Here is a 21,135-nt window from a genome sequence, read left to right on the forward strand (position 1 = left end):
GAAACACGAAGGAGGGATGAACAAGGAAGGTAGAAACAGAGGTGGACGGATAGGAGGGAGGAATGGATAGAGCAGAAGAAGACACAGAGGAAATCAGATGCTCACATTCAGTAAATGGATTGGAAGTTGTTTAATTTCCCCTGGGCCGGTCTGGTCCGTCTGCACATTTAAGGCTGTTTGAAATAAAAAAATAATAATAAAGAATTAAATAATAAAGTGTAAATAAAGCAAAAAAAAAGATTAAAATGTAAATAAATGGTCTGGCGGTCCAGGGTGTCTCCCTGCCTGCCGCCCAATGACTGCTGGGATAGGCTCCGGCATCCCGCAACCCAGATTCGGATAAGCGGCCTGCATAATGGATGGATGGATAAACGGTCATCTTGCTAACAAAACTGATCTGGTAAGAATACGTTTCAGATTTCCCTAGATCATGGCTCTCTCTCTCCCCCATGTTGATCCCTTACGAACAAAGCGGTGTCCACTCACTCGCCCAGCCTTTCCCAGATGGCGAGTGCCACCCTGAGCAGCACCTCCGAGCCCTCGAAGAAGACCGAGTCCCAGATCTTCAGCACGATGGGGGGCGGCAGGCAGGTGGCGAACATGGTGAGGAACCACTGCATAGTGAACACGTTGGTGAGGGGCGGCTCGTAACTGCCTGAGACAGACAGACAGAGAGAGCGAGAGACGGAGAGAGAGGGAGAGTTATTACAATCATTGTTATGTTGTGCTGTTGTTCTACATGCTTTGGCAATATGTATAAAAACGTACTATGTCATGCCAATAAAGCACATATATTGAATTGAACTGAACTGAGAGAGCACGAGAGAGAGACACAGAGAGACAGACACAGATAGACAGACAGACACAGACAGACAGACAGACAGACAGACAGACAGACAGACAGACAGACAGACAGACAGACAGACAGACAGACAGATAGAGAGAGACAGACAGACAGACAGAGAGACAGACAGACAGACAGACAGACAGAGACAGACAGAGACAGACAGACAGACAGAGACAGACAGACACAGACAGACAGACAAACAGAGAGAGAGAAAGAGCGAGAAACACAGACAAGAGAGAGAGAGACAGACAGACAGACAGAGAGAGAAAGAGAGCAGGGGCAGAGAGAGATACTGGTGAATAGTACCCAGAGGTTTCCTTCATGCACCCAGTTGAGTTATCTGTCCACATGCACAGCGACACACTTGTCCAAAGACATGAAAGACATGTAGGGGTAGCCTGTTTAATTCATGGGGGTAACCTGTTTTAACACCAACACATGGATAAACGGTTAAAATAGCATTCAATGCCGTTACTCTTGTCCCGCTAAAGCACGGTGAAACTCTGGTGCTAAAGGGAAGACGGCAAACCGAATAAATCAGCAGGTGGTGCTGGTACCATACCAGAAGGTAAGAGAAGCCCAGGTATCGGTGGGGAAAACTACAGGTATAGAAATAAAACACACACTACCTCCAGCTTCTCTATTAGCAGCCTTCTGCAGGTGGTGGAGGTGCTGGGAAAGTCTTGGCAGCTTAAGACGCAGCAGGTCTCTGAACACGGCCATGTCCACTGAGAGACAGACAGACAGACAGACAGACAGACAGATAGACAGCAAGAGACAGACAGACAGGCAGAGAGAGACAGGCAGAGAGAGAGAGGGTAAAGACAAGGAAAGCGAGAACAAAAAGAGAGCGAGAGAGAGGGTAAAGACAAAAAGAGAGAGAGTTAGACAGACAGACAGAAAGAGACAAAGACAGACAGAGAGAGCGAGAGTAAAGACAAAGAGAGAGAGAGCGAGAGAGAAAGAGAGAGAGAGGGTAACAACAGAGAGAGCGAGAGCAAGGGAGACAAAGAGAGAGAGAGAGTAAAGACGGAGAGCAAGAGAGAGAGAGGATAAAGACAGCCATTTAGGTAAAATGCGTGTGTGTGTGTGTGTGTGTGTGTGTGTGTGTGTGTGTGTGTGTGTGTGTGTGTGTGTGTGTGTGTGTGTGTGTGTGCGCGCATCTCTCGGTGTGTTTGTACCTGACAACGCCTGCAGGTTGTTCGCAAAATAACTCTCGGGCAGCACTTTGTCTATCAGATAGATCATCACCTGAGGACAGAAAGGAAGGATGAGACAAACATCAGCAGCAGAGTGAGAAGGACGCACACAGCAGAGTGAGAAGGACGCACACACAACAGGATATAAGGACATGAAGGTCAGAGTCCACGGAAATCATAGTAACTGTGTGTGTGGTGGCTGTGCTTTTCTCATCACAACGGCCCTCCACTTGAACCATTATCAACAGCAGCACAGGTAGCTGATTAGTTTTTCATATATATATATATATATATATATATATATATATACACACACACACACACACACACACACACACACACACACACACACACACACACACACATATACAGTGCTGCTTGAAAGTTTGTGAACCCTCCAGACATGGTCAATGTTTTTGTAAAAAACATTAAAATAAGCTTATTACACATACATCCAAATCCCAATTTGTAAAGCACACCTTCCAAATAATGGACACACAAACAAAAAAAGATATATTTTCATTATTTAATTCAACAAAGGTGGTTTATTTCACAAAAACTGAACATTTAACATGTGCAAAAGTATGTGAACCCTTGTATTAGTAGCTTGTGGCTCCTCCTTTTGCAGCCATACTTCAACCAAACGTCTTCTGTAACCACTAACCAGTCTCTCGCATCTGCTTATGGGGATTTTTGCCCACTCCTCCTTGCAGAACTCCGCCAGTTGAGAGAGGTTGGAGAGACATCTGGTATGTGCCAACTTCTTCAGGTCTCGCCACAACATTTCAATTGGATTAAGGTCCAGAGTTTGACTGGGCCAATCCAGAGTACGAATCCTCTTTCTCTGAAGCCATTCCTTTGTAGTTTTGCTGGAATGCTTTGGGTCATTGTCTTGTTGCATAATCCATTTTCGTCCCAGCGTCAACTCCCTGACTGATGGCAGGAGATTCTGGTCAAGAATTTGTTGACATGCTGGAGAATTCATGGTTCCTTGGATAATATGGAGTCGTCCAGGTCCAGAAGCAGAAAAGCAGCCCCAGACCTTCACATTTCCACCACCATGCTTCACTGTTGGGAGGAGGTTCTTTTCTTCATACGCAGTGTTGGCTTTTCTCCAAACATGTTGGTTTTGATTGTGACCAAATAATTCTATTTTGGACTCGTCTGTCCACAGAATGGACTTCGAGAAGGCCTCTGGTTTGTCAAGTGCTCTCTGGCAAAGTTGAAATGGGCAGCTTTGTTCTTTTTTGAGAGCAGAGGCTTCCTTCTAGTAACCCTCCCATGAATATCATGGCTATTCAATTTTCGTCTGATTGTAGATGCATGCACATTTGTCCCAGATGCTATCAGAGAGGTCTGCAACTCTCTAGAGGTGATGTGTGGGTTGGCCTTTAACTGATTTATTATTTTTCTGGTGCTTCTGGGTGATAGTTTTGATGGGCGTCCACTTCTAGGCAGAGTTGCTGTCATGTTGAAGGCCCTCCATTTGTAAATTATTTGTCTTACAGTGGATGGATGGAGCTGGAATCTTTTGGAGATGGGCTTATAGCCCTCCCCAGACTGATGGGCTGTCACTACCCTCTTCTTCATGTCCTCGGATATCTCCTTTGCTCTCAGCATTGTTGATTTGTATGGGACCACAGTGGTTTGGTTGATTTCCTCTCTCTTTTAATTAGTGCAGGCCAAACCCTTTCCCAAGGATGTCTCATTTCATTGTTCTGCTTAAATGATTAATTAAGCACCCAAATGTGTTTCACCTGAGTCTGTTACCTGCTTGACTTAACCAATGCAGCTGGGGGTTCACTTACTTTTGCACATACACTAATTCCATGTTTCATATAGTTTTTGGGCTACTTAAACAAGTCCCACTAAACAAGTACATGAAATTGATAAACATATATCTGACATTTCATACATAAAAACTGGTGATGATAAAATAAGAAAATCATGGTAAAACAACAGAAACATCTAAACTGCTCAAGGGGTTCACATACTTTCAAGCAGCACTGTATATATATATATACACATACACACACACACACACACACACATATATATATACATATATACACACATACATATATATACACATATACACACACACACACACATATATATGTATGTATGTATGTATGTGTATATATGCATGTGCTCTGTGTGTTCGAGTACCTTGAGCGCATCGCTCTCATTGCCCTCTGTGACCTCCAGCATCAGAGCAGCGAGTACGTTGAATCCTTGGCAGTAGCCCACAGTTTTATTCCATCGAGCGTACGCCAGCAGCACCCTCTTCAGAACCACCCTGTCCTGCTCCCCCTCCTGGCCGCAGTAGGAACTACAGCCCGTCCTGTGAAGATCCTGTGAGAATTCCAGACATACTTTTTTTTTTAAATCGATGACATTTGCATTTTTAATCAAGAATTAAGGGAAAAACAGACGATTTTACAAGAGCCACTTTCAATCACAGTCATTAAGGACCTGGTCATGGAACAAACCCAGCCTTAGAAGACTTAGAAACCCAAGTTAAAAGCTCGTCAAATAGCAGTAGCTGTGTGTTGCATATTTTATGAGGCGACTATTAAAACGCATAATCAGGAGGATTCATGGATAGAGATCAACACATTCAGGGATGATTAATGGAAGCTGCAGTAACTGGATGTAGGCGAATGGTTTTTTTGATCCATTTACTTTGCTGGAGTCCTGTTTTAAAACGCGACTAGAGGCTGAGATGCAGAGAGGGAGAAGCGGAGATAACCCACAGAGGACAGGATGAGGGCGACTGGACTCTGCCCCCCTTAATGGCAGCGGCCATTTAACGGTGTTGAACCTCTGAGTCATCGGCAAGTCGAACACAGATGTGATGTTTTCCGTGATGCAGTCATGCATGGCTCCGACAACAGCCGTCAGCAAACACCTTCCACTAAACCCTGCCGTTCGCCTCCTCCACACCAAGCACGGGGCTTTTAAAGGCAAATTTGTCATGAAAAAAAAAGCCACACTCGGGTCTCAAATCCACAATCACCGGTTTTCTTTTGTGCCGGCAGTGCCCGGCAGCTGGCGGGGGGAGAATTGAGCCTGTGTTTGCTGTTAGACAAAGAGAAACCTATTTGAGGCAAAGTGCTCGCGTCCTAAATTAGGGATGTATTTAGCTCTTGGCCCACTAACTGGTAAACTCTCGGCTTTGTTCTCCACACTCAACAGTGGACCATTTCCACGGAAAATAACAAGCGAGGAACCAGTGGTGACAGTACACCAGCATTTTCCAACCCAGTCCTCAAGGACCCCCTATCCTCCAGATTTTCATTGTAACCCTGCATAGGGAGCCCTGCTTGTACTTACTCAACCAATCACCTCACAGCACTTAGTTATGCAAGCTGTGCAAATCTAACATAATTCATTGCTGATTGGTTGAATAACTACAAACAGGTACCCATTCAAGGTTGCTAAGAAAATCTGCAGGATAGGGGGTCCTTGAGGACTGGGTTGGGAAACACAGCAATACATAACACCAGCATTTCAGCATACTGTGGCTCCCAAAACAGGCAGCAAGACCCTCTCTGATGGGTCCTGACATGACAAGACATTTAATATGTATTGATACGTCAGCCTCGGCCCTGGGTCGAAAACTGTCGAGACATCTTGCAATACAGCGTCACGGTGGCGCAGTGGTTAGCGTGGTCGCCTCACAGGAAGAAGGTTCTGAGTTCGAGTCCCGGGGTAGTCCAACCTTGGGGGTCGTCCTCTGTGTGGAGTTTGCATGTTCTCCCCGTGTCTGCGTGGGTTTCCTCCGGGTGCTCCGGTTTCCTCCCACAGTCCAAAGACATGTAGGTCAGGTGGACCACCCGTACTGAATGAGAGCAGGCTAAGCGGTTCGGATAATGGATGGATGGCTCTTTCAATACACTGGAGATGGGCTTTCATGATGAGCTCAGGCCTCCTAAAAAGTCTGGACACCTTGTGGCGCTCAGCATCCATGTGACACAATACACATGCAAGTAGCTCGTTACCTTGACGATCTGAATGCCGAGGGAGTCATCGTCAGGGTTACTACGCTCATTAAAGGCAAAACGAAGCGTCTTCTCCCAGTCGATCGAGATGCTGTGGAGGTACTGGTCTGCCAGAGTCAACCACACCTGCAGAAAGGAAACGATGAGCAAAACACAAGTAATTAATAAAGTATTATTAGGGCGTCCGGGTAGCGTAGTGGTCTATTCTGTTGCCTACCAACACGGGAATCGCCGGTTCGAATCCCTGTGTTACCTCCGGCTTGGTCGGTCGTCCCTACAAATACAATTGGCCGTGCCTTCAGGTGGGAACCCGGATGTGGGTATGTGCCCTGGTCGCTGCACTAGCGCCTCCTCTGGTCAGTCGGGGCGCCTGTTCAGGGGGGGAGGGGGTACTGGGGGGGAATAGCATGATCCTCCCACGCGCTACGTCCCCCTGGTGAAACTCCTCACTGTCAGGTGAAAAGAAGTGGCTGGAGACTCCACATGTATGGGAGGAGGCATGTAGTAGTCTGCAGCCCTCCCCGGATTGGCAGAGGGGGTGGAGCAGCGACTGGGATGGCTCGGAGGAGTGGGGTTATTGGCCAAGTACAATTGGGGAGAAAAGGGGGGGGGGTATTACTGAAATTGCTCTGGAAAAGCCAGCTGTCATGCAGTTGACGGAGACGCCATTAAAGCACCGGTCTGCCGGTTCTGACTTAACCGACAGAACCTCGGGTGGAGATGATTTCAATGAGACAAACACATAAAGCCAGAACAGGAGACTTGGATAGATGGGTCTTGTCTTTAGTTGGACGCCAGGGACAAACAGCATGTAGCACACAGGAGTTACGGCTAACACATCGTTACACCAATCACTTACACGGCTTACAACTACGTCACCACATGAGACACCCAACATTTAACATCTTCAGACGGCATGGCGTCCCCAAAAGCATGGCGGCGTGTTTCCACCTATCAAATGGGTGGGTTGACCTTGGCACTACCACCGACAGGGTCCTCTATGTATCTCAGTGGATACAGTATGACACAAACAATACCACACCCACTAGGGATTACATGTAACTAGGGATTACATGTAACTGATTACATGTAACTAAGAATGCAATATGAATACTTTGGTTATGGTTTCAATTACATCCATGATAATATTCATTCTACTGCAGAGCACTTTGGATGAAAGTGCCCATCAACTGTGCTACGTTACGTTCAGACATGATGATGATGAAGACATACCCTCTTCCTCCATTCCTTGGGTATGCCGGTTGGGAGCCTGGCCACGGCCTTGAGGGCATCGTACCACTGTAAGAAGAGGTCCAACACAGCACAGACAAAATGTCGTCTTTGAAAACTTGCAGATTTTTTTTTTTACTAATACGTTTGACCGCAAGCAAGCCTGGCAGCAACAAATACGAATTTCAGCTTAGCCCAAGCAGCGTGGATAAACCCAGACCCCCACCGGGGTCACACTTCAATGTCCATCACGCTCACCTGCTGGTATCCGTTCTTGCCCAGAGACGGTTCGATGGTAAACTTCAGTCGCGTGTCCACTCCTACAAAGCAAACAGGGAAGCTGAATGAGACTGGTCTTGAATTAAAGTACACTTCCACCCACTCGAACCCCGACCCAAAAAGCAACACAGTACGTCCTGCTGCATCAGCGGGCTGGTGGGACATCACAGTCTCAGCCCCAAATCTGCATCTGATGTGCACCATCTTGTCACTGTACCAGCTGATACAACAGAAGTGTCAAACTTTACCAACACGGGGATCGGCGGTTCGAGTCCCCGTGTTACCTCCGGCTTGGTCGGGCGTCCCTACAGACACAAGTAGTCATGTCTGCGGGTGGGAAGCCGGATGTGGGTATGCATCCTGGTTGCTGCACTAGCGCCTCCTCTGGTGGGGGCGCCTGTTGGGGGGGGGATAGCGTGATCCTCCCACGCGCTACGTCCCCCTGGTGAAACTCCTCACTGTCAGGTGAAAAGAAGCGGCTGGCGACTCCCCATGTATGGGAGGGGGCATGTGGTAGTCTGCAGCGCTCCCCGGACCAGCAGAGGAGGTGCAGCAGAGACCGGGACGGCTCGGAATAGTGGGGTAATTGGCCAAGTACAATTGGGGAGAAAAAGGTGGAAAAAGAAAAAGAAAAAATAATTTAGGTCTGGACCCCAATTTCCCACTCTATCACACACTGTCGAGGCCCCCCACCTTTTTTTCTCTCTCCAATCATACTCGGCCAATTACCCAACTCTTCCGAGCCATCCCGGTCTCTGCTCCACCCCCTCTGCTGATCCGGGGAGGGCTGCAGACTACCACATGCCTCCTCCAATACATGTGGAGTCACCAGCCGCTTCTTTTCACCTGACAGTGAGGAGTTTCACCAGGGGGACGTAGCACATGGGAGGATCACATTATTCCCCCCAGCCCCTCCCCCCAAACAGGCGCCCCAACCGACCACATGAGGCGCTAGTGCATCGACCAGGAAATATGCCCACATCCGGCTTCCCACCTGCAGACACGGCCGATTGTGTCTGTAGGGACGCCCGACCAAGCTGGAGGTAACACGAGGATTCGAACCAGCGATCCCGGTGTTGGTAGGCAACACAATAGACCGCTACGCTACCCGGACCCCCCACACTGTTGTTTTAACTGGTTAATCCCATCAAGAAGCCTCAGATGGCTAAATATTTATGAATGGCTGAAGTGGTAGTGACAGCAGATTATGATCCAAAATCCCAAAATCTGGAAGGAGGAGGATCCGGGTCGCAGGATGAAGACCCCGCCGGAGCCCCTCACTGCCGGGTGACCATGAACGGAGCTTTGGCGAGAGAACGCGACAAAACGCTGATCTCAGACGACGGCCCGTTCGTGCGTTTCGCTGACGACGCAGCGACGCGCTGAGGGACGTCGCTGTCCTCCTCGTGGTGCTGAAACCGTGCGTCCGTCCCAGTTTTACAGGAAGTTCCAAATCCGTCTGGCGCGCACGCGCACGCGCGACATCTTCAGAGACGTTCAGCACAGAATGCTAAACCCCTCGCGTGAACCGGAAATCAAAATGTGATCTGAAAGTTAAGAAGAAAAGCCAACTTGCCAAAGTCCCGACATCTTTTGGCTGTGCGCCATTAACTATCTCTCTCTCTCCCTCTCTCTCTCTCACGCGCACACACCTGGATATAATGCCTTTCTGAATAATAACAATATTAATAATCGACGTCCTCGAGCGAGGCCGGTGCGGGAATATGACCTGTGTTGTGCGTCTCCGTCGCGGTGTCCTGCGCCATTCTGCGTGCGAGCGGTTTATCCTCATGGCTGCTGGACTCTCGGGAGCTTTGGGGAAAGGTCGGATTAGCGCAGAAAGCCCTCCTACTTCCCCTTTCACGGGTTTAGGACACACACACACACACACACACACACACACACACACACACACACACACACACACACACACACACACACACACGGCAACGTCGAAAACATGACGACGGCTCCTCACTGGACACCCGACACCCCGCAAAATGTGCGGGTCCCACAGCCTGTCCCATTAACCTATTTCGAGGAGTATAGCTGCGTTGAGACGATATTACAACGACGAGCTTTACTACTACTAATTTCGGCTGCTCCCGTTAGGGGGCGCCACAGCGGATCGTCCGTTTCCATCTCTTCCTGTCCTCTGCATCTTCCTCTGTCACACCAGCCACCTGCATGTCCTCCCTCACCACATCCATAAACCTCCTCTTTGGCCTTCCTCTTCTCCTCTTCCCTGGCAGCTCCATATTCAGCATCCTTCTCCCAATATACCCAGCATCTCCCCTCCACACATGTCCAAACCATCTCAATCTTGTCTCTCTTGCTTTGTCTCCAAACCGTCCAACCTGAGCTGTCCCTCTAATATACTCGTTCCTCATCCTGTCCTTCTTCGTCACTCCCAATGAAAATCTTATCTTCATCTCTGCCACCTCCAGCTCCGCCTCCTGTCTTCTCATCAGTACCACTGTCTCCAAACCATACAACATAGCTGGTCTCACAGCCATCCTGTAAACCTTCCCTTTAACTCTTGCTGGTACCCTTCTGTCACAAATCACTCCTAACACTCTTCTCCACCCACTCCACCCTGCCTGCACTCTCTTCTTCACCTCTCTGCTGCACTCCCCGTTACTTTGGACAGTTGAAGTGTAGCAGAGGTAGTCCGTTGTGTGTATTTAGTTCCCCCTCGTGGTTCTGCAGTTCGCATGAGAATGACTGAGTAAAAGCCATCCAGATATGACGTAAAATAACATCTTCCCTTAATAAAGAGAACGAACTCGTCATAACTCGTTGCCATGCCCTGCTCCTTGGTAAAACAAACAGATTTGTTGGAGCTCGGACCAAAATAATCCCGACCATGACGCGCTCCCTGGTTTCAGTACCACGGCCCACTGGACAGCGTCTCCTCCGTGTGGGACCGCTGCATCGAGTCAGACGCGATGAAGGTGATGATGAGGATGAGGATGATGGTGATGATAAACGCGAAACTCTTCGCGGACACGCCGTTTTAACCACGAGACAATCTACCACTCCACGTCATCACGGCGACTTGTTCTGACGTCACACCACACCCGCCTGCATGCATGCAACGTTAACGATGCATGTCCCTGCGCGCAAACCGATTAGCTTCACAGTGACAACATATGCACTACGAACTGCAGACCCAGACCCCCACCCCCACCCCGTCCAGAGGCCGTGCTCTCGTCCCGGTCGGTCACCTGGCTCGAGCGTGCACAGCAGCCGCGGTGCGCTCCGGGATATGCCGTTGCGCTTCCTGAGCACATTGCTGATGATGGTGCCGACCCCTCCCGAGCTCTGCTGCTGCTGCCGCTTCACGCACGCCCGCGACCTCCTCCCGGCGGACAAGAGCCGCTCCTGCCTCATCGGGGCTCAAACCGGCGAAACCCGCGCGACCATCTCGTCAACTGTCCTCCGCGGTCCTGCACTTACTATGATGACTATGATTATTTAACGTGAATCCGAACCCCGTTCCCTTCTGACAGGCGGGGGGCGTGCTCGTCCCGATATAATCCCAAATACCTCCGAGACGATGAGAACTAACAAAAATGGAAACTATAGATTGATCGGTGAGTAACTGAGCTCTCAAATCTCGCCCGCTGACGACTCGTTTTTCCGACCGATGCCCCGGGACGTGTCACCAAGGTGTCGGCTTCCATCGTCGCTACCGAGCGCAGACTCCGCGTCACGGGGAGGGAGCATCACGTCCTGTGCCCACGAGGGGAAAAGAGCATCCTCAGCCTCGTCTTCCTCAGTCTCATCTTCATAGGATGTGATCGAGAGATATGGATGATAAGGCGATCCCCTGAACCTCTGAGGAGGACATGAGATGGGTTCTGCGGTCCGCTGCTGTTGCTGCTGCACACCTCCGCTGTGGCGTCAGTGAGGGGGCGGAGGGATGGAAGGGCGGAGGGATAGAAGGGCGGAGGGATGGAGGGGCGGAGGGATGCGGTATGATGGAGTGTATATGAGGAGGAGGTGAAGGGGATGAGGTAATGATGCTGGGTAGGGGAAGAGAAAGAGAAGGAGAGGCCGTCTATACCCAGTATGGATGGAAATATTCGCAGCACTAATTTAGTAAAAATTAATTAATTAATTAATTAATTAATGCTAAATTACTGAAATAAAGCGAGCTTGCAGAGTCATTGTGGGTAATGTACTTTTAGAAACAGTGCCAAGTCGTCAATCCACGGTTGACATACTGTAGTGAATTGGGGGGGGGGGGCAGCCGGGACGCGAACCCGGGTCTCCCGCACCACGGACCCGGGTTCGCGTCCCGGCTGCGGCGGTTCCCGGCTGCCCCCCCCATTCACTACAGTACTAACACGTGAACCTTCCTAAAGGATAAGACGAGGCTCTGAAAATGATTTGAGGCTTAGAGAAAATCAATACCAAGTGATGAGCACATATTTAAAACGCAGTAGACTCACTGTGGTTATCACCACGTGAGAGACACGCAGCCTATGATGAAGTACAACACAGACATACATGTTTATTTTGTTTGGGCCCAGCTACAGATATATTCACATAGCAGTGTTGGTGGAGATGCAGGCAGGGATGTGGAGCAGCAGAGCTCTCAGTAAACACAATGTGCACGTCTTGACAGAAGGCAGATCGCAGCATTTTATTAATGAAACATCCTGAACGCTGGAGGTTGACAGCTCCTGAACCTCTACAGAGGCAGAGGGGTGTGTGTCTCCAGGCAGATCTCATGCACGCACAGTGCAGACATGCACAGCCAAGACCAGCGCTTCTCAATCAGGTCCTCAGGTAGCTCCAGCACTGCTGGTTTACTATTCCGCCAGGAAGATAATTACATTGACTTGTTCCAGGTATTACACCCTCCAATCAGGGAGGTTCTGGACCCAGAACAACAGGTGAATGGCAGAATAGAAAACCAGTAGTACTGGTGGTACCCAAGGACCTAGACTCAGGGGTGGGGGACATGATCCAGAAGGGGCCGGTGTGGGCGCAGCTCTTTGTTCCAACCAAGCAGTTACAGACCCGAGTCTACAAATCAAGGTCCTTAGCAAAGACCATCCATCCATCCATTATCCAAACCACCTCTCCTGCTCTCAGGGTCACGGGGATGCTGGCGCCTATCCCAAACGTCACTGCGCGGCAGGCGGGGAGACACCCTGGACAGGCCGGTGTATAACTGCTTGGTTGGAACAGAGACCTGCACCGGCTCCATCTGGATCATGTTGCCCATCCCTGACTCCTAGAGCATAAACACATTTTAACATCCCTCTAAATGCTCCTTCTCCTCTGCATGGTACCGGCTCGACTCGCTTTTTTTGGTTTTTCCATTGGGTAAAAGTTAGAGACAGTACCTGGTACTTTTATTGGTACCTCTTCCATCGAGGTTCCACGCGAGCTGAGCCGAACTAAAAGGTATGACATGAAAACATTTCAGACCTCTGATTGGTCAGAGAGAAACTTAACAGCCCTGCGTCCAACCAGGAGATACCAAAACGTGAAACTTGTATCGTAGTTAGTAATCTATCAGTATAAAAAATATTTTTTTCAGCGAATCTCTTAGTTACACTAATATTGTTCATGTGAAGCAGCCATTTCGAGTTGGCCTGGTTGATTTTCTGAGATGGTTGTGAGACCAGCTATGTTATATGGTTTGGAGACGGTGGCACTGATGAGAAGACAGGAGGTGGAGCTGGAGGTGGCAGAGTTGAAGATGATAAGATTTTCACTGGGAGTGATGAAGAAGGACAGGATTAGGAACGACTATATTAGAGCGACAGCTCAGGTTGGACAGTTTGGAGACAAAGCAAGAGAGGCAAAATGGAGATGGTTTGGACATGTGTGGAGGAGAGATGCTGGGTATATTGGGAGAGGGATGTTGAATATGGAGCTGCCAGGGAAGAGGAGAAGAGGAAGGCCAAAGAGGAGGTTTATGGATGTGGTGAGGGAGGACATGCAGGTGGCTGGTGTGACAGAGGAAGATGCAGAGGACAGGAAGAGATGGAAACAGATGATCCGAGCAGCTGAAAGTAGTAGTAGTAGTGGTGGTAGTAGTAAGTAGTAGTAGTAGTAGTAGTGGTGGTGGTTAGTAGTAGTAGTAGTGGTGGTGGTAGTAGTAATGGTGGTGGTAGTAGTAGTAGTGGTGGTAGTAGTAATAGTAAGTAGCGGTGGCGGTAGTAGTAGTAGTGGTGGTGGTAGTAGTAGTAGTAGTAGTAGTGTGGGGCGCTGGTAGAGAAGGGAGGAAAAACTAGTCAACATGCCCAAAAGCAACCAGTGGGGCCTCGCCATGCATGGGGGGGGGGGGGGGGGGACTACCTGCAGTGGAAAAGTAAAGGGAGTCGAGTCGAGCAGTGGAGAAGGAGCATACAACTATATTTCATCCATGTTTGTGTAATCACTCCATCATCTCTGCCCTGAACAAATGACATCTGTGGGGCCACGCTATTCTAACAGGTTCTCATGCAACGGCACATTTTATCAAACAAGGATCACGTCTCCTGATCAGCTTGGGATTTGGGAGGCAAGGAATTTGGGATATGAAAATGCAAATAGGATTTTTCCAAATTTAATCCTTCAACATAATTCACCAAAATACACGAAGGTGGAGTGCTACGAAATCTGCTTGCACACTTGCATACGATGCCAGATGAATGAGAACATCTTTTGTTTTGTGACATCGTAAGGATCGGACACCAAAACTGTCAGTAAATAAACCACTTACTTCACACGGCGCTTTAGCGTTCTGCTGCAAAAACCTTTTTGGGGTAAATGAAGGGCAGCTGATTGTGGATGAGTTAGCAGTCAGGAATGTGAAGAGAAACAGTTGTCAAAAAGGAAGATTACAACGTAATACGTGTACTTAAATAATAATAAAAAATATGTAGATTAAAATGAAAACAGATCACTTGTTGGATCGCCGAGGAGCAGGTTTAAACTGGATGAAGGGGCAGCTCCATAAAAATGTTATCGCTCTGAAACAACCTCAGTAGTTGATGGTAGCAACGTTATAAAATAAGGTGTGACCTAAACGCTGGATTTAAAGAGCAACTAAACACTTTTTTTGTGCGTTTGTCAGCATATAAAAGGTGAAAAATCATGCACATATACAGGTGCTGGGCTGGTGGTGTTAGCATAGCAGGGTAAACTCGACTGCAACTAATAACATTAATGAAGACTGTTTAATTTAGGGGTGTAGTAATGAGCACACAGTCAGTAATACTGACAATGCTCGCTCTTTGCCACACCTTAATCAAACAGACCCATCATTAATGTTGCTAGCTGCAGCCGAGCTCATCCTGCTGCGCTAACACCATCAGCCCAGCATTGTGTGGGTGTGTGTGTGTGTGTGTATATATATATATACTATTTATGTGTGTGTGTATATATATATATATATATATATATACTAGAAGAACCCCGCAACCATGTAGCAGTTTGGTTATCCACCCGTCTAAATCTCCCTCCTCTTCATCCTGCTGCGCTAACACCATCGGCCCAGCATTGTGTGTGTGTGTGTGCTTGTGTGTGTATATATATATATATATATATATATATATATATATACTAGAAGAACCCCGCTACAATGTAGCGGTTTGGTTATCCACCCGTCTAAATCTCCCTCCTCTTCATCCTGCCAGCTAACCGCCTTCTCCCTGCCCCTAAACCCCCCCCCACTCCAACTCCCTCCCCCCAAATGCTCAGAATCATCTGAAATGCAGAGAAAAGTGGTTTTTAGCCATTTTTAGAAAATGCATATTTTGCATAATTATGCATAATTATGTATAATTATTTTACTTCTCTGCTATTTTTCTGGTCCTCTCTGGAACGATACGTACCACCTCCAAAAAAAATTAGGATCATAAGTGCATTTTTGCAAAAATGCATATATTTTGCATAAGGCCAAAACATTTCTAAGTCCCAGAAATTTTTTTTTATATAGGTGAAAAAATCAATGATGCTCAGAATCATCTGATATGCCGAGAAAAGTGGTTTTTAGCCGTTTTTAGAAAAATGCATAATTATGCATAATTTTAATTTTCTGGGATTTTTCCCTTACTCTCTGAGACAATACCTACCACCTCCAAAAAGAATTAGGATCATAAATGTGTTAGTGTTCGGTCGCGCTATTTACACTAACTAACACACACACACACACACTAACACCACACACATACACATTACGAAAATATATGAGTAGATATATATATATATATATATATATATATATAGTTTTTCACCTTTTAATATGGTCACAAACGTGCAAAAACTGTTTGGCTGCTCTTTAAATCCAGCTTTTAGGTCATATCTTATTGTACAACATTACACAGCAGGATAAACTCGGCTGCAGCTAATAACATTAATGAACACTGTTTGATTTAGTTTAGTTCAGACTATTTGATTTAGATTTTTGTTTGAAGACTGGCGGCACGGTGGCACAGTGGTTAGCATGGTCGCCTCACAGCAAGACGGTCCTGGGTTCGAGCCCCGGAGTAGTCCAATCTTGGGGGTTTGCATGTTCTCCCCGTGTCTGCGTGGGTTTCCTTCGGGTGGTCCAGTTTCCTCCCACAGTCCAAAGACATGTAGGTCAGGTGAATTGGCCATACTAAATTGTCCCTAAGTGTGTGAGTGTGTGTGTGTGTGGGTCCTGTGATGGTCTGGCGGCCTGTCCAGGGTGTCTCCCTGCCTGCCGCCCAATGACTGCTGTGATAGGCTCCAGCATCCCCACGACCCTGCGAGCAGGATAAGTGGTTTGGATAATGGATGGGTGGATGGATGTTTGATTTAGAGGAGTAGTATTGAGCACTGACAACAGTCAGTAATACTGATAATGCTGGCTCATTGCCACACCTAAATCAAACACACCCATCATTAATGTTATTAGCTGCAGCAGAGTTTATCCTGCTATGCTAACATTATCAGCCCAGCACTGGTATATATATATATATATATATATATATATATATATATATATGGTTTTTCACCTTGTTATGTATGGTAGCTAAGTCATATAGGGGTAGTATTGTGTTTAGTTGCTTTGTAATTTACATTTGCACTTCATCATGTAGGCTTTGCTGCAATGGACAACCAAAACCACAAAACAGTTTACAAGTAATTAAATCGTTAAACGTGAGTATTAGTCCTACATTAGGATGCAATACCGTCTGAGCCTGCTTTTGGGTGGAACTGAGTAAACCGTGTGCCTTGTTGCCTGTAAAATACACGATGAGCAAAAAATAAACAACCAACAAACCACTTCATGGCTGGCCAAACAGGAAGAGGGGATTTGGTAGGGCAGTGACTCAGAGCGGTAATGTCTGATAGAGGGGGAATATGAGCCGGCACTACTCCATCTGTCTTTAGCCACACCTGCACTTCCTCTGCCGCTAAATGCCATCTGCAGCATGAGGGGAGCGTCCACAAACGTTAGAAACATTTCAACCATGCCCCGTCCAAAGTGAGACGACCAAACGATTTTGCAAAAGACAATTTAAGTGTTGCAAGAGAATAATGGATATTCAGTTCGATGAAGCCATTTTATGCTTTGTCATGTTTTTTGCCCCCGCGTGCCCACGTCTCATGACCAACACCGCTGTCGGGATGAGGACGGAGACATTCATAAACTCATATAATAAAATAAGTCAGCTGTAAAATGGTATTGTACACGGACACCACACACATAATAAAAACAGAATTTTGAAGAGGCGCGACCACAAAGCAGACTAAAATACCCCGAGTTTTGTTACTGGAGCCAAATAAATGCTAATAAGGGATTAAACGAGGAAGATGTGACTAAAACCAGTAAAGACATGACTGTAATGTCTGTCCACCAACTGCAGGGATGCTGTGACAGCAGCTTCAGAATTCAGATGTCACATTATTTAAATTAGAAAAGAAGCTTTAAGCTGTTCTGAAACACCCCCCCCCTTTTTCTCCCCAATTGTACCCGTCCAATTACCCCACTCTTCCGAGCCGTCCCGGTCGCTGCCCCACCCCCTCTGCCGATCCAGGGAGGGCTGCAGACTACCACATGCCTCCTCCCATACATGTGGAGTCGCCAGCCGCTTCTTTTCACCTGACAGTGAGGAGTTTCACCAGGGGGACGTAGCGCGTGGGAGAATCATGCTGTTACCCCCAGCCCCCCACCCCCGAACAGGTGCCCTGACTGACCAGAGGAGGCGCTAGTGCGGCGATCAGGACACATACCATCATCCGGCTTCCCACCCGCAGACACGGCCAATTGAGTCTGTAGGGACACCTGACCAAGCCAGAGGCAACACGGGGATTCGAACTGGCGATCTCCATGTTGGTAGGCAACAGAATAGACCACCACACCACCGGGACGCCCCTGACTTTAAGACAGTACTGCATTTCTGGTTTGAGGACACAAAACACTTCACATTTAAACTGCTGCACTGACATTACAGGATGGGTGACCCCAGTGGGAATCGAACCCCTAACTTTGGCAGTATCAGTGCCATGCCCAAAGGTATATGCTGCCATGAAGGTAGCTACACCGGACCACAAATTATGACTAGCTGTTGGAGGTCAAGTCATAGAAGTCATTGTGCCTATATTGTGATGACTGGTTGGGGGATAAACCAGTCAGAAACGGAGGCAGCGGCGTCACCTGCTCCCCAGGTTTCTGTGAAGGCTACGACAGCTAGCGCTACTCGCTCGTGTGACGGCAAACAGGGACCACCTGCAACCCCTTCCTCATACCGGTCTGTCTCGCTACGTGTCAGAAAGAGCTGGACATGCTTACGTCGTTTCTGTGAGACGGCCTGAAGGAACGCCGTGATGACGTCGTAGTTCTTCTGCAGCTTGTTGTGAAGCCGGTCTCGTCTTCTCAGCTGGCGGAGCAGCTTAGCCGACTGCAGGCCGTTACGGTATTTGACCTCCTGAATGATGGAGCGCAGCTCTCGGGGGGCTTTATATCGCATGGAGGAAGACACACAAGACACACAAACAACATTAACAGAAATACATGAAACCGTCACTGGTTCGTCACCTGTTCCAAGTTTCCCATGTGTTCAGAGATAACTACCGGGAAAACACACACACACACACACACACACACACACACACACACACACACACACACACACACACACACACACACACACACACACACACACACACGGAGTTGGACTCTCCACTGAAGATCAAAATGACACTTCGAACCGCCGGATGACGGAGTGAAAACAATCCAGTTGGACATCTACAAAGACAAAACCTGCAGACAGCAACACACACAGATCGATATGTAGCAGTGTCTGTCTGTCTGTCTGTCTGTCTGTCTGTCTGTCTGTCTGTCTGTCTCTCAAACGGAACTACATCACATCAGACCTATTTTCTATTTACGACTGCCTAATCTGATCAGTGCATGGGCTGAGTTTTGATGTCCTTACCCCAAGCGCTGTTAGATCAAATCACCGTGTCACTGTGACTGCACACAGTTTGTTTCCCCATGCAGGAGAAAGCAGCACCTATGAGCCACAAGGCCTGAACGCACCCCCACCCCCACCCTCCGGCCCTCCATTCCCCATACATCACCGTTATCACCTCCGGCTCTGAAAAACGCTTCGTATCAAAGTTCAAATCCATCCATCCATCCATTATCCAAGCCGCTTGTACAGCTCCAGCATCCTGCGACCCCACTGGAACCTATCCCAGCAGTCACTGGGCAGCAGGCAGGGAGACACCCTGTACAGCCCGCCAGTCCAGGGCCGACACAGTCACACCTAGGGACGATTTAGTACGGCCGATTCACCTGACCTATATGTCTTTGGACTGTGGGAGGAAACCGGAGCACCCGGAGGAAACCCACACAGACACGGGGAGAACGTGCAAACTCCACACAGAGGACGACCCACCAAGGCTGGACTACCCCGGATCAAATCCATAATCATCCATTTGACTTTTGGATGATTTCAGCTTCACAGCAGAGGATTCCTGCAACCCCCCTGCTCAGCTAATGCTTTGTGGCATATTATCATCATGCTTTTGACTATGTACATCTCGGGAAAGCTCCATAATGGGACCTCAGTGACGGTTGAGGCTGTGGTACCCTTATATCCATATATTTTAGCGCTGTCGCCTCACAGCAAGAAGGTCCTGGGTTCGAACCCCGGGGTAGTCCAACCTTGAGGGGTCATCCCAGGTCGTCCTCTGTGTGGAGTTTGCATGTTCTCCCCGTGTCTGCGGTGGGTTTTCTCCGGGTGCTCCGGTTTCCCCCACCATCAAAAAGACATGCATGTTGGGGTTAGTACTCCTGTCTGTGCCCCTGACTGAGGCATGGCGAGACAAGCTGGAGCTGGTCCCTGGGTGCTGCACGGCGGCTGCCAGCTACACAGCTAGGATGGGTTACATGCAGAGAATGAATTTCCCCACGGGGATGAATAAAGTATCTCAAAATCAAAATCAAATAAAAAAAATCCTAACATATATACAATGCTCAAGCACATACCAGAGAGAGTAAATGGGGGGGGGGGCAAACCTCATGTCTCCCTATTAACTCTCCCCTAGTACTCCACCATTATCACAATAATATTCATTTATAGTTCCAAAATTTTGCATCAATTTCCACTAATTTCGTTTTCTTTGGACTAATGCGTCAGGAAACCCAATGTGAACCTGAGCAGAACAACGTTGGGTCCACTTCTTAGATGCTGGGCCACCAGCTGAGAAACACTGTTCTGTAGAACACCGGTCCCGCGTCAGACTTCTGTCCTGAACCTGCGGCGCATCCAGCATCAGGACACAAGCTGGGTGTGCAAGCCCGGCTTTATTTACAGCGGGTCCCAAAGACACGTAGGACCACACAGTAGTCCAACACAGAGACAACGGGACAGTCAACACCTCAGACTACAAGGTTGGAGAAGCAGTAAACCAGCTGTTGACACATGCTGACCTCTGAATCTGTGTGTGTGTGTGTGCGTGTGTGTGTGTGTGTGTGTGTGTGTGTGTGTGTGTGTGTGTGTGTGTGTGTGTGTGTGTGTGTGTGTGTGTGTGTTGACAGAGTGCCTCTACCTGTCAGTAATCTTCTCAAGCCTGTTTTGCAACCCCCCCTACTCCTTCAAGGTGTCTTTGTAGAAGTAGAGCTACTACACAAGTTTTGGACACAAAAAAAGAATCCGAGGGGAACACTCAGTAAAGACCATTTCTCTCTCTCTCTCTCTCTCCCTCTCTCTCTCTCTCTCAACGGTTCATCATCAAATAAAGCAGAAAGGGTGTTTGCGTAAGACTGTTTGAGTGCTTTAAACACATGAGCAGTAAATCTATGAATGAATCCAGAAGCATCGACAGGCAGCAAAGTAAATGTGAGTGTCCTGAGCTTCTCTTCACCGTGCATCTTCCTATTTTTCACTGCCTCGTCTTTCAGAGCACCTCTGCAAGAACATTTAACTCAAAACTCAAAAAGTAAGACCTGTGTTTTATAGAGCAATATGGGCTGATGCACACTGTGTGCAGTGCATCTGGAACTTACCAATGACAAAGAAAAGAGTCTGCAGAGATCTCACTTTCACTGACCTCCCACCTCAACTTCTGGACCCCCCTCTCTCTGGATATG

At 48.0% G+C, this 21,135-nt stretch overlaps 1 protein-coding gene across 1 annotated transcript in view; it reads right to left on the bottom strand.

The window, feature by feature from the left end:
* The window catches only part of tbc1d30 (TBC1 domain family, member 30), a 31,481-nt gene that overhangs the window by 9,200 nt on the left and 1,146 nt on the right, over positions 1-21,135 (bottom strand). Inside the window, exons 2-9 of the mRNA XM_056276717.1 lie at positions 18,328-18,492; positions 7,539-7,600; positions 7,284-7,349; positions 6,051-6,176; positions 4,216-4,401; positions 2,029-2,098; positions 1,477-1,575; positions 487-655 (exon numbers count right to left, since the gene is read on the bottom strand). Of these exons, the coding sequence (XP_056132692.1) occupies positions 487-655; positions 1,477-1,575; positions 2,029-2,098; positions 4,216-4,401; positions 6,051-6,176; positions 7,284-7,349; positions 7,539-7,600; positions 18,328-18,492 (943 nt within the window). The remainder of the gene's footprint in view (positions 1-486; positions 656-1,476; positions 1,576-2,028; positions 2,099-4,215; positions 4,402-6,050; positions 6,177-7,283; positions 7,350-7,538; positions 7,601-18,327; positions 18,493-21,135) is intronic.

The sequence above is a fragment of the Lampris incognitus genome, chromosome 3 (genome assembly GCF_029633865.1).
Source record: "Lampris incognitus isolate fLamInc1 chromosome 3, fLamInc1.hap2, whole genome shotgun sequence".
NCBI lineage: Eukaryota > Metazoa > Chordata > Actinopteri > Lampriformes > Lampridae > Lampris > Lampris incognitus.